Below are 16,683 nucleotides of genomic sequence, written 5' to 3'. Positions count from 1 at the left end.
CCTGTATCTTATCCTATATCAGTTATAATCTCAGGTAAGAAAAAAGTATATTAAGCTAGTAATGCTCTACTCACAACATTTTGTAGAAATTCCTCCCCCAGAAAAATTATTTCCTGATTTATGGTCATCTTAACTCATATCTCCAACCTCAACGTCTTGCGATTTAACAAGGAAATACGTTAAACATTGTTGACTTTGAACATCCCAGGACTTTGATGAGCCTCACTGCCATTTAAAGTACCCGAGTACTGAAAATCAGAACAAACAGAAGAACTATTATGAAAGAAAACCAGTACTTCTCCATTCATCTCTTCAAATAAGGACAGTTCAAAGTAATACGGGAAAATGGAACACAGTGAATTCTACCACACATACACGCAAAAATAAAACCATGCTGGAGGCTATATGATATCATATCTGTACCCTTCAAAACAGAATCCTGCCACTTGGAATTATAACACATTTTCCTTTCATTAAAGCTGCTCTGTGTGAAAAAGGTGTCATCCTGTCATGGCTGAAACTCCTTCAGAGAAAGAACTGGAAGCATCAAATCCTCGCAGGTCAGTTCAGGACAAAACCTGGAGTACAAGTTAGCAGGATTATTTGTGAGGGTTTGCGATTTGCATGATTTATTAGATAGAACTTGTTCCCACTCTGCAAGATGTCTTGAATGCATTTAGACCAATTCTCCCAGTATTTAGGAGGCAAAGACAATCAGATATACTTGTTTGTGTGAAGCAAAGTTATCATAAACTAAACTACAAAAGCAAATTCTCCATGATGACTTCGGTTCACTCCATATAATACCACCAAGAAGAATTTACAGCTTTCAAAATCCAATGTCTATAAAGACAGAATGCCTCAAAGGAAAATGGTACCATACTTAAAATAGTGATATCTTTTATTAGTACAGTGAAGTCCTATTTTTATGGAATAGGATGGGTCCGAGGTCATTCCATAAAATTGATTTCCCAGAAAATGGAAATAGGCAATTTACCCTAAGAATTTTATTGAAAAATTATGCTATTCTATTTGAATAATGATGGGAATGTTCTACGCATTTCCTTTATTAATGAATTAAAATACACAAAACATCATAAAATTATATTAGAGGTTCAAAAGTATCACTTAAATCTTCTTTACCAGTCACTTTCATTTTGTAACATCAGCAGTTCCATTAAAATCGTATTATGTAAAAACGGGTTTTTACTGTAATAATAGTTATTACCTATTTAGCTCCCAAGGTTGGTGTGAAAATTAAATAATAAGCCATTGGAAAGCAAATACAAAGTGTTGCTAATACCAGAGGCCAAGAGGGGCAGGCAGATGGAAAAACGAAGGAAAAGAGCACCTGACACATTAAAAATCACAGCGTTCATCTATAATTCCATTATTGCCAACACTCCACGCGGCGGTCATGTGTGCTGATGTTATCTCACTTAATCCCCTCAACATGATGATATATTAATTTTAACCCTCATGTTATAGATGAAGGTCGGAAACGTTTAAAACGTGTCTAACGCCACACAGTTGGTAAATGTCAGAATCCGAATGTGAACACAGCTTTGCCCTACTCAACAGCCCATCCTGTATCTCCTAAAACATCGCTCCCTCCCCAGTACACCCTTGTGTCTCGTAACTGACCTTCAGTTTCTTATCCCATCTATCAAGGTCCTCTTCAAATGCCCCTTCCTCTGTGAAGTCATCTCTCTTCATCTTGCCTGAGACACTTTGATTCTAAACACTTCTGGTGTTTATTACAGCTATTTGTTGTATTATTAAGTATTAGTATGCGTTTTATCAACCCAGCTAAGTTACTAGGTGTTTGAGATCACGGCTGTATCCGACTTGCCTCTGGAGCCCCAGATCAGAGCACCTGGTGTGGTGAGTGTTCAGTTATTGTTGGTTAAACTGAATTGGAAAGGAATGTTAACTTGAATTAAAACTATATTTGCTACTGGATGCAAAGCAGATACTTCTACCAACGGCTCATGGCATCAGATACCTCTTTGGGAAGTTTCTCCAGTTTCTCCACATGTATGTACCTAATGAGAATGTAGCAAGATTGAATTCCTCACGTAGAGTATCTGACATATGCTAGGTATTCAATAAATTTTTTTTTAATTCCAAGTGAAGGGAACAATGGGAACAGGAAGTAGAGAAGTATAAATTCAGTATAATACGGAGTCTGATTTGAGTGAATCAGAGCAAGTAGGAATGGTGAGTTTTTAAAAATATATATATGGTAAAGAGTTAGGGCTCTGGAATCAAACTGTCTGCTTTCCTGGGCCAGCCTTTTTACTTATTAGCTGGGAGAAACTTGGGCAAGTTACTTAACCTCTATATGTCCCAAATTCCTCAGCTATAAAAAGGAAGATAACAGCAGGATCCAAATCAAAGTAGTTGTGAGGAATGATCGAGAAGACCCATGTAGAACACTTAGCGCAGTGCATGGCAGACACCCAGCACTAAAATTACAGTTGCTGTTAACATCATCATCATCATCAGGAACATCTTAATTCTTAGGACTCTGTTCAAAGGAGAAGGCATTACTTTCCACAGATCTGTAAAGTCGTATAGTTGTACTGGGTCGATCCTGTGAAATCCAAAGATTCAGTTCTGGTATGAAATTTTGGATGGCAGCATGGAGAACATGCGCTTCATTCAAGCAATACTCGGTGTCTCTTTTGTGCCAGACTTGGGTGAACAAACTGACTTGTTTCAGAGGAGGCAGGGAGTGAAAGAAACCAGAACAGCCAGAAAGGTCAAGAAGGTAAAACCACAAGTAGAAAGACGAGGTGAATTCAATTCCAAGGTCCGTCAGAGGTCAAAATATCAGGGTTTGCCAAAAAAATCAAAACAGAAGAGTAAGCTAGTACAGCGCCTACAAAAGACCCCAAACTAAACAGAACAGATTAAAACACTGGCCACTATAAGATAATTTTCTGGAATTAGGGCTACTTCGAGGAGAGAGGCAGCAAGAAGTAAGGACTTCATTTATTATATATTACAAATCTGTTTTCATTCCCTTATTTTTCCAACTGAAAACTAAATAATGAACAATAATTGCAGATTTTAAAAATCTTAACTTCTCTGATCTTTACAATAATACTGAAGGACCAATTGGGAGATACTTCAGACATCCGGTATCTGTGCCCGCCCACCCCTCCGCCGCCTTTCTCCAGAGCACTGATCTGTGCTCTTAAAGAGCAGCTTCACGGAGAACTCGGGTCCATCTTACAAGCTGACCATGAACAAAGGAATGAAGGATGATGGAGAATGCCAGGGGCCCCAGCAACCAGGACACACAGTGGATACAGTCAATGCAGTGCCAAGCAAGATAGCTAAGGTTGCTCCTCGCTCAGCATAAAGGTCCCAAGGATACTAAAAGCTTGGCAACCTTCAAAAGCTTCTCTTGCTTCCTGCATGCGGTGGGGGAAACAGCTTGCTTAGTGGGAAAAACCATAGCCCAGGGCCAATCCACTGGCTACATTCATCAAAAAGAAGGCTGAGGCAGAACAGATTTTTCCTTTCTGTATAGGAATGACTCATGAGCTTGTTTATTCAAAAAGTTCCATCCTCCATGGAGAGAGGTGGATGATAGGGGGGTGGGATGATAATAACAGTTTAAGTTTGTATCGGTCAGCCCGCTCCCTCTGTCCTCACCTCTCTGTGCAGTTACATGTGCACCCCACCAATGCCCAGAAGGTGGTCAGTACGTTTTAACCTTTCTGCCTTCATTTCCCATCGTAAATAAAGCAAACAACACCACCACTCTTTTCATTTACCCTTAGTCCTTTTAGAAAGGAAATTGTGCTTGATTGGTTAAGAATAAGGACTTGGAGTCAGATCGTCTGGTTCAAAATCCTGGTTGTGCTGAATTGCAAACTGTGTGACCCTGGGCAAGTAACTTAACTGCCTTGGACCTCTGTTTCTCTGTCAGTAAAAATGGGAATGATAATATTACTTGTATTGCAGAGCTATTGTAAGGATTAAACTAGTTAATATATGGAGAATGATTCCCAAATATTGTTAGTTGTCAACAAATGTTTGATATTAGCATTATTATTATTTCACAGATGACCAAATATTCTTTTCCCAGTACTGATCTTCTTTTATTCAGTATTACTTTAAGAAGTTCAGATTAAACCATAAATGGAAATAGGTCTTAAGAAATATATCTGTTGTATGAAAAACATTTTCTTCTCGGGCTAGGGAAATTTTCTAGTAGTTTCAAGAATTCTCTCCTAAGAAAGAAGAATTTTATAAGTATGGTGTGTATTTCTGTACCTCTGAGGAATCATCTTTCCCTTCTTATGTAAACAAAAAGAGAGTTCTAGGTAGATGGATGGATGGATAGATAGGTGATAGATTAGGTAGCTGATAGATTGATAGAATTTTATTTTTCTATTTGATTTATCTGTTCCTTTTCCATCATCTTTGAAAAATCATGGCAACAGAAGACCTTGTCATTCTTCTCAGTCCTATATTTAAAAGATTCACAAAGGCAAAAGATAGGAGGCATTTGAAAATTGCTTCTTTCCATATACCCTGTGTCTTTCAAACATAAGGATACTAAAATTTTCTGTAAATCTGTTCTCTGACACATTAGAAAAATTATCCAGTTAGTGGATTAGCCTAACTCCTTCTGGCATGGAGACTATTTATCCCACCTTTAATGAAGGTATGCTGACTACTTTTTCTGGTTTTTACTGGATTATGAAATTCCTCTCCTGTAATAACCCAAAAGAGAAAGTGGTAGACATAATTGCCTATTTATTTCCACATTCTTTACTGTGTTGTTCAATATATTTAAATGACAGATAATCCCCAATTAGACTGGCCCAGTTCAGTCTGTCTGTGATTATTTACCCCATAGATTGTTTCACTCACTGGGTAAAATCAGGACGTCATCCCCAGGGCCTGGAATGGTACCGCTGTGTCCTCCCCAGCCCTCCTCCATGCCTTCCCATGCTTCAGGGAGGGACCATTTTAAAACTGACTCAGGTGCAGAGGAAGAAGCTAGAAAACAAAAGGAAGATAGCAAGGGTAACTATGAAAATCTGATTCACTATGATAACTTACAAATTCTATCCTTATATTAGGATCCTGGTGACATTTTCACTTCCCAAAGAAGCTGCCTTTAGATATTTTATAATGTTCCATGAAAACATTTATCAGGCATAAAGCAGGTAATTATTCAGTCCTTAGAAGATTACCTCCACTTCTAGGGAAAATATATTCTACTTTTGTTATTAAACTTTTGTGTTTTGCCTTTACTATAAATACTACAACATATGTTTATCACAAAACATTTGGAAAATGCAAATATAGAAAGAAAAAGAAAAATAATAATTGTCTACTATCTCACCACCTACAGATAACTGCCATTAACCTTTTATTTGTATTTCCTTCCAGAATTTCTCAGCATTTTTACATAATTTAGATCCTATAACATGCAATTTTACACTCAGTTCTTATTTTACTTGGCAGTTTTTCACATGCATTTTGTAATGTCATTAAAACTCCTTGTAAACATGATTTTAATGGTTACATAATATTCTATCACATGAAAAGCCCACAATTTATTTAATCCCTAATGTTTGGCATTTAGGCTTTGTCCACACTCTTTTCAAATTATACAGAATGCAGTGTTAAATATCTCTGTGCAAATCTGCCAATAATCATGATTTCTTCTTAAAATAGAATCTTAGCAATGGAATCACTAAGTCAAAGGGTATGATTTTCTCACAGCTCTTAATGCATATTAAAGGCAGGGCAATCATCTGAACACCTCTCACTGCAATAATTTACATATAGTTCATAAGTTACAACTGGTTTTTATTGATTCTGCCACTGATGATCAAGTGGCATCTTCTTTTCAACCATCCCACTGGCCTCTGAAGCAGAAATCTAATAATTTCCAGTGGGGACCATACCACACCAATGTGAAATGTACCCACACATTCTTTTCTGGAACATGATCCCTGGTACAGAGTCAGAAGGGCAGAGAGATTGTCTCAAAAGAGGAGGATGAAAAGATTCACAGATGACCAAACTCTCTTCTTCCAGTACAGATCTTCTTTTATTCAGCATTCACTTAAGAAGTTCAAGTTAAACCATAAATGACATTAGGTTCTTTTAGGGCAAATATATTTGTTCTATGAAAAATATTTTCTTTTCCGCCTAGGGAGATTTCCTAGGAGATTCAAGAACTCACATGATGAGGGAGGGAATCTCATCTATTACTTGCTAATTTCACAAGCATAAATAATGAGTGCCCTCTCCATCAGAACGGTCCTAAAAAACAGTGATGCAAAAAGAAATAAAATGCCATGCTTGCCCCCAAGGAGGAACTGGCATTGTGTAAGTATGTAAGTAAACACTGGGGGGATAGAAAGCTAAAGGGAGTACCTGACCAAGGGAGGGAGTGAGACCTTGCCAGGGGAGGCTTCCTGGAGAGAAGCACCTGAGATCTGAGCTGCACTGTAAAGGCTTGGGACCTACCCAGGTGAAGGGGGCGAGGGTGTGTGGTGAGAGTCTGCACTCCGGAGGGGTGAGCACGCGCGATGGCAAGAAATGAGAGATCACGTGGAAGAATTATAAGCAGCTTGGTGTTGCTGAGTCACAGAGCTGGAAAGAGGCAAGTGATAGGGCTAGAGGAATAACCACAGGTTAGAGTGGGAAGGGTAACAAAGACGGAGGAGCCAAGGGTAAGCCCTGGGTTTCCAGCAGGTGTGGTGTCAGGTGGAGATGCCCATTAAGACAGACATCGACGAATTCAGTTTGGGCCATTTACAGTTTGGGGTGGCTTTGAAGCCTCCAGGTGGAGATACACAGCAAGCTGGGGATGGCTGTGAATCTGAAGGATGGGAAAGAGCTCTAAGTCCGAGAGATGGTTTTTGGCATTATCACCCCAGAGGCTGTATTTGAAAATCTGAGGATGGTTGTGAGAGCTCCAGGGGACTACAGTGTGGAAAGACAAAATGCCTAAGGTCAGAACCACGGGGAACACCTGACTATTTTGTCTACCTGAACCCAACTCTCCAGTGGTCATGGCCTAATTAGGGCCCCGGGATAACTTAAAAGTACATGGATTGTGGTCAAGTAGAAATCCTAGGGATAGGGAGGGTGGGAGGAAGGGAGACAAAAGAGGGAAGAGATATGGGGACATATGTATATGTATAACTGATTCACTTTGTTATAAAGCAGAAAGTAACACACCATTGTAAAGCAATTATACTCCAATAAAGATGTTTAAAAAAGAAAAAGAAATCCTAGACAATTTAATTAACACAAAATATACCCCACACCATGGAAGCCAGGCAACATTTTGCAACAAACCCTACTCAGAAAGAGGCTTTAGAAATATTTTATATTTATTCAATATCCTGTAATAAACCATAGTGCAAAAGAATATGAAAAAGAATATATATATGAATATAAAAAGAATATATATATATATATATATATATATATATGTATAACTGAATCACTTTACTGTACACCAGAAACTAACACAACATGGTAAATAAACTATAATTCAATTAAAATAAAATAAAAAATATAAACAGTTTATAAACACCAATAATGCCTTTCTAAGTTTCCTCCCAGTTTTGTCTCCTTTTCAATACTATACCTTAAATACCCAGGTGGGGATAGGGTGGGGGTATTTGTTGAGGTGGCCACTAACACCAGAAGGTCCAGAAAAAGATGTTCTTACTTCCAGTGATATTTCAAACAGGCAATGACCAGTTTCTTTAAAACCCTACTCCAAGCTCCAAAAACCCTTCATTGCTTCAATTTTGTATCACAGATGTTGGAAACAAACATTCTTCACTTTTGTCATCTTCACTCTCATTTATGGGAAGGTTGAAACTGCCTTTAATTGAACAAACTAAATCTTAAGGTAGCTATTCTAAGCAACGTTATGATGAATGAATTTGATCATTCTATACCATCCTGCCTTAAAATAAGAACCCTTAATGGACAAGGACATGTTTAGTCTCCTGCAGAATTATGAGATGTCTATACAGTTAAAATCAAGCTTCTAGATGACTATTTTTAATATAGAAAGAAGAGGGGAGGAAAAGAAGCCTAAAGAGTTAAAGCTATCAGAGGCATACATGGAGAACCAGAAGAGAGGAATGTCTTGGAAGACTAAGAAATAGAGAATGTGCAGAGAGTAGAAGTGATCTTAATAGCGAAGTTCCAATAAGAGAGGGAATACGAAGTGGCTATTGAATGTGACAACTAGAGCATAGTGATCAAGATGAAGAGGGTCCCAGTGGAGTGATGGAGGTGGCAACCACTTGGATTACAGTGGACTGAGGAATGCACTGGAAGTAAGGAAGGGAAGACGCTGGGTCTGATCCTGCAGAAAGCTCATTAAGGAATGAACAGCTTTAAGATCTGAGATCCTCAGCCTTTGATCTGTCTTCCCAGTCGTTAAATAAGCTAGACTTATCTTGAAACTGGAGTCCATTAATTTTGGTCAGGACCAACCTTTGTGATGAGCCCTCACCCTGCTTTCCTCTCAAATTTGTCAGTCAACAACAGTCACCATTTGAGATGGTCTCCAACTTGGTACGCGAGCCAAGTATTGCCTTCTCCACCTTAATCCTTCATCTACCCCAGCATTCTATGGCTCCACATCAAGAGGAGGCTAGTATTTTGAGAAGTTTGCAGGAGTGATATAAACTACAGGAGGATTTAGGGTCTATGAATTTTGTTTTGATCTGATTTTTTTAACTGAGAGGTGACAAAGAGTTATTTGCTAAACAAAGTTCAGAAGATGTTAGAAGGGATGGGATGAGTTTAAACAGGAGAAAGGCTGACAGATCCAGAGACCAGAGAAAAGGAAATAAACTTGATCTGTGGGGAAAGGGATGGCAAATTTACAAACAGAGTATCTGATCATCTGAATATTTTTATATCACTGTCAACAATATTTGCAACTAGCCCCCACTGAAAAGACAACATGGTTGAGGTAAAGGCTCTTCAGAAATATTTTTTGTGTTCCCTCAGGGTGGGTTGCTTCACCCTCCTCCTCTCTCCAATCTTTTATAACGCATCATGGACACCAAGAGGAAATCAATGGAGCCACAGTGTTGGAGGAGCATGAAAAACCTGCATTGGGGTCTTCAGAAACCTGGGTACCATCTTGACCCAAATTAGCATACATCCTTACCCCAAACCCACTAAGCACTCATACAACAACTTTCATCAGCACCACCTCCTCTGCTTCTTTCCAACATTGGCCCATATATAACCTAATTTCTGCTGCCTCTGGAGTATCCTGTCTACCAGGTCCCCATAATGACCAGCACAATCTTGTACACAGAATAAACCCTCAACTAACTGAGTGAGCTAAAAGGCCCTATAGCAGAACACCTCAACCCAAAATGTTTTTTCTGCATTACATATTCATTGAATCTCTGAATGGGTCAACATATAGATGGAACTCCATTATTTATTCCATTCTTGTTTTGTCAAAGAATTTTTGATATTGCAAAAATTGTACTGCTTTTCATAGAGCTCTCCATTAAACAAAATGCGTGCCATATTTATATTTTGACATTAGCACTTACACCCCACACGATAGAAATCAAGCAATGTCTTAGAACCATATTAATAATAAATATTTGAATATAACAAATGGTAATGTACTAGTTCTGTAACTCCCTGGGTCTTAGGAGTTTTCTGTCCCAACATGTATAAGATAGGAAAATTGGCTATATATATATATAATTAATTTTAATCTAACTCATAAGTTAATATATGCCAAAAAGGTAATTTGAATACATTAGGGTTTACATGGTATAACAGAAAGAACACTGGACTGAGTTGGAAACCTGAGTTCTCATCCAGCCTCAACCACTGATTTCTGATGTGACTAAGTAAACTATTTAATGATTAGGCTTCCATGCCCTCATTTGTAAAATGAGGCAATTGGATAGGACAGCTTGTGAGGTTCCTTCCCTTATTAAAATTCTACAACTCTATGAAGCATCAGTTTTCTATTTATTCAGCATGTTGTAATTGACAGGCCAAGTGAAGCATCTCCCAGTTAAACTGACCCCTGCTGAAAAGCCCCGGATGCCAGCCACCCACAGTGTCCTTCCAAAGAGTCCTTAATACAGAAATCTTCGCACTAAGTGCTGAGAGGCACGTCATGCTGACGAAAGCTGCCGCACCCAGGAATGGCCACCCACAGATGGTCCAGTATCCTCTGAGGGGGCCTGACATGAGAGCTCCCCCAACAGGTAGGTTCTCTACAAAACAGGGGCTGACCCAACCAAACGTATCTCTTCTCGGGGGAATTTGAACACAGGACATCCAGAGAGGAGAGAATTGTAAGATATTTTTCTTTGGTAACAGTTATTTTAAAGGAAACATATTCCTTGATTATTTAGTCATTTGACTGACATTCCCTGGTGACCATAAGACCCCATGAAGTCAAAGACCATTCTATCTTGTTCACTGTTGTCACCTCCCACACCTCACATGAGAGGCATTCAACAAACAAAGCATTTTGAGTCACCTAAAGGAAAAAAGTGATAAAGAACCAGGGACAGAAAGAGCAAAGGCTATGGCAGCTCAGAAACAGATATAAAAACAAAGAATCTCTTTCTTCTTGGTCCAATAAGCATGAAGGGGTCATCGTTGGTACTTCTAGTTTACATACAGTTTTAGTCCTATACCTTAACCTCATTTATTTATTAATTTAAATGGAGAAATTAGATCATTTTCTGATTAGCCCGAGCTCTTCTCTGACATAACACAAAAATGCCACCGGAAATCAAAGGAAAACTCAGCCTTTGAAAAGATTTATCCCGGCTGCAAATGTATAGTTAAACAGACACAGGGTAAACAAAAACAAACAATGAAATATATTAGAAGGTGCTTATGAGTCATTTAGTCTTTGAGAGTTTAGCTTTTATGAGTTAGAAAGATTTCACAGAACCATCTGACTTATGGGGAGGATTTGTTTACCCTGATTTCCTGAAATTACTGGGAACAATTACAGTTTTGAGATACCCTGAATTTTTCTTTCCATTTGGTGGGGGCCTAATGGCTCATCTGCAGATCTGGACTCCTGTGTGCACATATGGTCCATAATTCATGAAATGTGCTTATTTACATGTTGTAATTCTTACTTTCCTATATTTTGAAATGCACCAATTCTTACATCTTTCTTTGACATGCAGACGTATATTTTAGCCGTAGGGGTGACACAATAAGGAGTTGTCAGACACAAAAGCATTAGGGCTGTATGGTACTTGCCCTACAAACAGTATGATGGGAGGAATTTATAAAACGACTGGAGGACATTCTGCTGTACCAGGCAATTCTATTTGATGAGTTAATACTCACCTGAAATAGTTGGCGCCACACCTTCCCTCACCTGGAGAATTACTTGAACTTGGCCTTCACCTGAAACTGAACACAAAAAACCATAACTTGGATATGATACAAAGATTATCTTAATACAAAAGAGATTCATATGTGAGAACGATGGCTTTGTGCTAAATTCTCCCCAACCTAACTAAATTTTCAAAATAAAAAAATGAAGTCCTTGTTAGTTAGTCTAACAATGGATTTCTAATATTTGATTTTGATTGTTTTTATTTGTAAACTTAATTGCAGTGAGCTTTCCAAAAGAATTGGCACATAAATAATTAGGGAAAAAATTGTTTCACCATATGTTCTTTGGAGGCCAGCCTTGGTGAGCAGGACACCCCTCATATCCTATTTCCCCTCGAACGGTTTGAAGGCTCATCTCTTAGAATTCATGTATTTTTCACCAGTAGAGTTCAGATCACCCATGAAATGTATTTGCTTTACCTTTATCCAAACAAATTGTCCTTTTAATGAAGCCTTTTCCCCACCCCGCTTTCTCCTCCCATCTTCCAAACCAACTGAGCACATTTAAAAGGCCTGGGGTTCATTAATTTTAAGTGTTCAATAAATTAGTGGAAATAATCAAAAGGCCTGATTCTTTCTGATAATGACAATTTGATGTCAGTATAAACCAGTAGATTAAGCTGGGAACATATGCTCCTTTGCCAAGAGAGGCTGCTGTAATTAAATAGTGAATGCATCTACAAGGTCCTCTCACGCCTGATTAATTAGTAATCAGGTGCGCCAACTCCACTTTTCAGTAACACCTTGTCTCTTAGTGGTTAATTACCTTTCTGCTTTATTTGATGCCATGGAGGCCAGCACCTCCCACCACCGAAGGACCCAGTGATGCTGAAGGTTGCTGCCTTGGGGCCTTGGTCCCACCCATGCTCTCCATTTGCCTCTCCCTGGAACCCTAAACCCTTTCCTCTGTCACAGAATGGAGCAGACCTAGGATCATTCTTTCTAATTACAAAGCATAAGCTTCAGAACATTACAAAGAAAATAATCCCCCAAAACACCCATGATGAGACCTCTCTGATTCTATTCTTATCTTGTTCATTATTCTCATTTAAAATTTTTCTGTAATAAACTATAATGGAGTATCACCTGCAGAAATACAGAATCACTATGTTGTATACCCGAAACTAACATAATATTGTAAATCAACTATATTTCAATTTAAAATTCTTTCCCATTATAAAATGCATGAGTCTGTGGCTTTCTTCTTCCACTGTACACACTTTTTTGACCAGGTAGAATGGCCAACATGTTCTTTATGTGCTCTACTTTATCATCACTTCCAAAGCTTTACTTATATTGTTTCTTTATACTATTGCAAATTTCACCCACTTTTCTAACTTAAATAATAAAAGTAATTAATAATAAAGCCACCAGCTTAACATCTCTTTTTTTCTATCATGTCTAACTCATCCACTTCTGCTCACACTGATCTATGCATTTTCTAAAGTTTAAAAGCATTTCTAAAACCATGCAGTGATACTTATCCCAAGCTCTCTTTCACTTGAGCAAATACCACTGTGCATCAACTGTGGTGAATTTAGGATTGCCTCAGTCCTTAGCTTTGTCTTTAAATCTTTGAGGGAGGGACTTTTCTCCTGTACCTTAAGACACTAGACATTGTTGGACATGTAGATACTTAATTTTCATGGACCAATCAGAAATCCTAAATTTATACTGCTCTACTCTGGATGCCAGAACTTAACTGGCAATTTTGACAAATTAAACAAATGGAGGCAGGAATTAACCCTTTTAAAGGAGCCAAAAGACAAAAAGGTAAAAAAGATAGGTTCCATCAGAAAGAAAAGAGAAAGGGAATATGGCAAAATGACATCTAAAATCATGCAGAAGTCTGTAACAACAGAATACCCTTGTACAAGAGAAAGGAATAAAATATTGTAATGGAATCAAACTCTAAGAAAGGTAAATTTTTAAAAAATTCCAAGAATCATTTGGAAAGGGAAGTCAGTTCATTTAAAGATGTTATAAAAATCATCCTTGTACTCACAGATATAGAAAACAAACTTATGCTTACCGAAGGTGGGGAGGAGGGATAAACTAGGAGTTTGGGATTAGCAGATACACACTACTATATATAAAATAGATAAACAACAAGGACCTACTGCACAGCACAGGGAACTATATTCAATGTCTTGTAATAAACCATAATGGAAAAGAATATGAAAAAGAATATATATATATATATATATCACTGAATCACTTTGCTGTACACCAGAAACTAACAAAACGTAAATCAACTAGACTGAAACATCATTTTTCCCACTATATAGAGGAGGGAATTTGAAGTAAAGGGAAAATAATCAGTGTATCCAGAATCCCCTGGGCGAAAAGGACACCCCCAGCCAGTACAGTATCAGGAACTGTAGTTATGATGATTACGTAGTCGTCATAGGCAGCAGTGATGATCACCCGGAAAACTGAAAAGGCGAGCCCTGGACATACCTGACCCCCAGTACAGGCTGTCCCACTTTCCTTCATCCATTAAAGCCCTTACCCAGGCCCTGTTCCTGGTGAACCAAGGCTCCCTGGAGCAGCGAGCTGTCACGCCTGCACCTCAGCACCGGTGGCTTCTGATCTGGGTGAACTCTGACTTTGTTCAGCCTCTACACGTGCACAAATGGCTCCCACCTCCAGAGCAACCTCTTCCCCAAAGCAGACACTGAAACTAAAACATGCTCTGGAAACCTATTGTTCACTTTATTAAAGCAGGTGTGTGAATATCATTCCATCTGAGAAGAGAAGCAGTTTCAGTATCACAGGAAATGAAGCAACATCACCAAAAGCAGGAAAAATTAGAAAAGTCTGATTTCCTATCCCACATGCCCCCTGCGGGCTGGTTCTGAGCGTGGGAGCTGGCTCAGAGGGCTGTTTCTTCCCAAACACCACTTCTAGGCAGAGAGAGACCACAGAGAGTGGGCAGGAAGTGTGTGGATGAAATCCAACAGCCTGGATTTGAATCTTGGGTTTTCCAGGTCCTAGATGCGGGCACCTGACAAGTTCTGAACCTCACTCACTTCCTGTGAAAATGGGAATCATCGTACTGCCTTACATCATAGGGTGATTGGGAAGAAAAGATGGAAAATCCAGGTAACGTGCTTAGCATAGCTCTTGGCTCAAATGAACAATACATGTGAGTCATCATCAATACCGTTATTACGACAGGCTCATTATTCTAGGAGCCAGTTAACAAAACCCAAAAAGTATGCTTTCACTCTTTTGACAGCTGCACCTAATCACGATAAGCCCTAGTATTCAGAGTTGTAAGCAACTTAACCAGATCCGCTGAAGTTTGCTAAGTGCTTTGACCCTATAAAAGACAGCGTAAATGCAGTGTCATTTCCAATTTGGAGAAATACCAAGAGGGATAAAAATCATTTGAGAATAAAGGTATTGACTCAGGAAGAGTTTAAGAGCCTAACACAAGCTGTGATATTGTACATATGCTTTCTCAGTGCTTATGATTTCTGATTTTGTATTTGTAATATGAGAATGGTTAATCTCCTTTGTTTATCAGTGGAGCCTCACTGCCGTTGATCCTTCCAGATTGTAAGAATATCTGGTTGGTCCTCAAAAAGAAAAGAAACCTTTGGGTCAATTATAGCCAAATTATTCTGATGAGTGCTACATGATCTAAGCTTGCTATAAACACAGACATCTAGGAGAAAGAGAGAAACATGTAAAAAAATGGCTCCCGGTGAGAGAAAAGAGAGTTACTCATGTAGATCTGATTCTCGTGCCTGCCAGAGTGATGTGTTGGCAAATTTTGTCCTCACGAGGGCCCTAGGGAAGAGAAAAATTAATTGATTCTCTCCCAGGGCAGGTCCCATTTTCTCTTGGAGTTTTGGAGGGAGAGAGTACCTGCTTACCTAAAAAGAAAAACCAGCTGGTATCTTAGTAATAGATAGATCCCTTGCCTGTTTTCTTCTTCACTCTATCCCCATGCTCACCTTGCCACTGAGGACTGTACACGTATTAGGACCTCTCGCTCAGCTCACATTTATCTAGCGTGAGTCAGCTACTAACTACACGTGGAGAGAACGGGAAACAGCAACTGCTTCTGTGTCTGTGAGTTTCTTCCAGTCTCATCTGACTCGTGCCTGCTCTCCCTCTCTTTCGGCCCTGGACCCAGTTCCAGTGCCATCTTCATGGGCCAGCTCTTGGGTTGGTCCTCTCTTTGCATTTTCATCTTCACCTGCCCTGTCCTCGACCTCCACCTCTTCTCACACTCCTGCACCCGCCTGCTCTGTTTCTCCCTCCCTGTTCAGTTCTTGCTCCCCAGAAATGAGCCTCATTCACTCAGCCACAGAGAAGGCTTTCTTGTCAACTGGTCCCTGGGCAGCTAAAGCTTGATTCGCAGGACCACTCTCGTCTGATTCCAGCCTCTCGGAGACAGCCACTGAGTGACCTTGACCTCGTCACCCGGGATCTTTTCAAGACCTTCACAGAAATATGATATGAAAATCCTTCCAACACTTGTGAGTCTTCTATTATTCCCAATAACATTCATTCATTAAAAGGTGTAATTTTTTTAAGAGTAAAAGAACTTGATCAAGATGCTGAGAGATACATCTGCATTAACCAGTCCTGAGAGTTAGCTCAATTAAACCTTCTTAATTAACTCAGAGAACAATAACAATTGTTATTCTGACTCAGAGCAAGGTTTGTCATGCTTGCCCAGGGCGTGTGTGATTCCTGGGCCCTGCACAGATCTACAGAACCAGAACTTCTAGGGGCAGGGGACCTGGGAGCAAGCATTCCAGCTGTTTGTCCATGAGGCACACTTAGAAAGCACTTCTTGAAGGAATTTTACAAACTTTTCCATACTCTACTCTTAAAAATGTGGTTTTTACTCACAGGTAAAAACCTGTGAGTAAAAGTTTCTCTTAGCAAGTGACAGGTATTCTTAGCAAGTGAGGAAAGGAACCCAGGTTAAAAAAAAAAAGAGAGAGAGAGAGAGATCCTTATATTCACAATTCTCACTTTTCATCAATTATACCAAAAATTTGAAAACCAAAGTATACTCCCAAAATATAAAATGTAATGTGATCATTTTAGTAGTATAAAAGTTTTATTTTAATAGTTATGAATGTTAATGTGTTTTAGAGAAAGCAAGTAGGTCATTAAACCCATGATTTTATGGATAATATTGCTTAAAAAAAAGACAGGTTTTAAAAATAAGGCAGTGTGGGAACTGATGTAAGAAAAATATCAAGTAAGTAATAGCACAGGAGGCATAAG

At 39.0% G+C, this 16,683-nt stretch overlaps 1 protein-coding gene across 18 annotated transcripts in view; it reads right to left on the bottom strand.

Annotated features, from left to right (window-relative positions):
• Positions 1 to 16,683, bottom strand: part of PKHD1 (PKHD1 ciliary IPT domain containing fibrocystin/polyductin) — a 471,129-nt gene that overhangs the window by 228,070 nt on the left and 226,376 nt on the right. For 17 of the 18 annotated variants that reach the window (XM_059938510.1, XM_059938512.1, XM_059938518.1 and 14 more), the window contains 2 exons: positions 11,377 to 11,442; positions 4,894 to 5,022 (listed from right to left, as the gene is read on the bottom strand). In XM_059938510.1, coding sequence (XP_059794493.1) covers positions 4,894 to 5,022; positions 11,377 to 11,442 — 195 coding nt within the window. The remainder of the gene's footprint in view (positions 1 to 4,893; positions 5,023 to 11,376; positions 11,443 to 16,683) is intronic. The other variant, XM_059938519.1, reaches the window with a different exon arrangement.

The sequence above is a fragment of the Balaenoptera ricei genome, chromosome 11, assembly GCF_028023285.1.
Source record: "Balaenoptera ricei isolate mBalRic1 chromosome 11, mBalRic1.hap2, whole genome shotgun sequence".
NCBI lineage: Eukaryota > Metazoa > Chordata > Mammalia > Artiodactyla > Balaenopteridae > Balaenoptera > Balaenoptera ricei.
The sequence above is the reverse complement of the archived record's forward strand: the minus strand, read 5'-3'. Positions and strand labels throughout refer to the sequence as shown.